Below are 2,028 nucleotides of genomic sequence, written 5' to 3'. Positions count from 1 at the left end.
AAACCCCAGCAGCAGTCTGTCCAGACCTCCCTCCACCCCCAGCTAGTGCTACAGTGAGAACAGCCATCACCACCGATGCTGTTCTGAGCAGTCTGTGCGCCCCGCACTAAGCTAAGTGCTCCACAGGAGAATCAACTGGTGGTTAAGAGCACGGAATCCCGGACCTGGGTCGGCCAGGTTCCGTTCCTGACTCCACCGCAGCTGTGTGACCTCCCGCAGCTTGCTTCCTTTCTCTGTGCCTGCTTCTGCTTGCCCGTGAGATGAGAGGAGCAGGACCTTCCTCAGTCATTGTGAGGATAACCAGGCTAATGTTGTCCGCAGGCGCTTAAAGCAGTGCCCTGTTCACAGGAAGTGCTGCTGGGTTTGTTAGTAGCTCATTTCATCTTTACAACCAGCTTTGGAGAGCTGCTGTTCCTCTCTCCTGGGTGAAGGACAGGCTTAGAAAGTACAGAGCAGTGGTTAAGAGCACTGACTGGGGGGCCAGACTGACTGGAGCCGGATCCCAGCTGCACCACTTGGAGCCCTGTGACCCTCAGAAGTTACTTGCAAGCCTTTTTGTGCCTCGTTTTCTTCATCTGCAGAACAGAGGGGCCCAGGGCAAAGGGTTGTTACAAAGATTAAACTCTGGGGCGCCTGGGCAACCCAGCTGGTTCAAGGGAGGGTGCTTCCTGGGCCTCGGTATAGCTGTTGTGGAAGAAGCTGGGGCGCTGTTGGATCCCTCCTGGCTGGTGACCCCGGTGCTGTGCCCACCTCTCGCAGCTCCCAAGCCAGTTCAAGTTTGCTCCAGAGATGAATGAGTACGTGGGGGCCTTCCTGAAGGGCTGCCAGGATGACCCCGAGCGGCAGTTGGCCCTGGTGGTGGGCTTCACGTCCGTCACCAACCAGGGCCTCCCCGTCGTGCCTACCTTCTGGCGGGTCATGCAGTTCCTGAGTCTCCCCGCCCTCAAGGGCTACGTGGCCTGGCTGCGGGACATGTTTCTCCAGCCCAACCTGGACTCCTTGGTGGACTTCAGCACCAACAACCAGAAGAAAGCCCAGGACGCTTTGTTCCACGGGTGAGTGGGCCTGGTGGGGAGGGGCCTGCTGGCCCCAAAGGCCTGGACCCTCCCTCGCATGGTACCGTGGTTCCCCAAGCGGGGAGAGGTGGGGGAGATCTAAGCCTTCACTCTTTTTTTATGTATAATATATATACATATTTACTTATTTTTGGCTGCGTTGGGTCTTCGTTGCTGCACGCGGGCTTTCTCTAGTTGTGGCGAGCAGGGGCTACTTTTCGTTGATGTGCACAGGCTTCTCATTGCGGTGGCTTCTCTTTTTGTGGAGCACAGGCTCTAGGCAAGTGGGCTTCAGTAGTTATGGCACGTAGGCTCAGTAGTTGTCACTCGTGGGCTCTAGAGCGCAGGCTCAGTAGTTGTGGCGCACGGGCTTGGTTGCTCTGCAGCATGTGGGATCTTCCTGGACCAGGGATCGAACCCGTGTCCCCTGTGTTGCCAGGCGGATTCTTAACCACTGCACTGCTAGGGAAGCCCCTGAGCCTTCGTTGTTAAAGGCCTCGGTTTTCTCATACGTGGCCCCGTGCTGGTGATAAGGGCGTTGGGGGATCTTGATTGGTTTTCCTGTCTCCAAGACGGGGCAAGGGGGCACTGTTTTCACCATCTCTAAATGGCTTCCGGACTTGCCTCCTGCCCACAGGCCTGAGCGAGCCGTGTTCCGGCTACGGAAGTGGATCATCTTCCGCCTGGTCAGCATCGTGGACAACTTGCACACGGAGAAGGAGGAGGCCTTGATTGAGGAGGTGGCCAGGTATCGTCATGAGATGTGCTTGAACCCCAACTCCCCACGGGTGCAGCGGTCTCTTGTCTGATCCTAGTCTGGGTCCCCCTGGAGCCAGGAGCCTGGGGGTCAAGTTGTCCCTGCCCCTTAGGCAGGAGGAGATTTAGGGGAATTCCTTGGGGGAACCCTCGGAAGGGGGGACCGTAGAGGCTTGGGCTGGCTCCACCCTCCCCAGACGCCTTTGCGCGTCGGCAG

At 57.8% G+C, this 2,028-nt stretch overlaps 1 protein-coding gene across 1 annotated transcript in view; it reads left to right on the top strand.

Moving 5' to 3' along the window:
• Positions 1 to 2,028, top strand: part of MYBBP1A (MYB binding protein 1a) — a 15,546-nt gene that overhangs the window by 4,624 nt on the left and 8,894 nt on the right. Inside the window, 2 exon segments of the mRNA XM_024736312.1 lie at positions 760 to 1,055; positions 1,693 to 1,807. Coding sequence (XP_024592080.1) covers positions 760 to 1,055; positions 1,693 to 1,807 — 411 coding nt within the window.

Source organism: Neophocaena asiaeorientalis, unplaced genomic scaffold, assembly GCF_003031525.2.
Source record: "Neophocaena asiaeorientalis asiaeorientalis breed wild unplaced genomic scaffold, Neophocaena_asiaeorientalis_V1.1 scaffold129, whole genome shotgun sequence".
NCBI lineage: Eukaryota > Metazoa > Chordata > Mammalia > Artiodactyla > Phocoenidae > Neophocaena > Neophocaena asiaeorientalis.
This window is presented reverse-complemented; position numbering and strand designations above follow the sequence as displayed.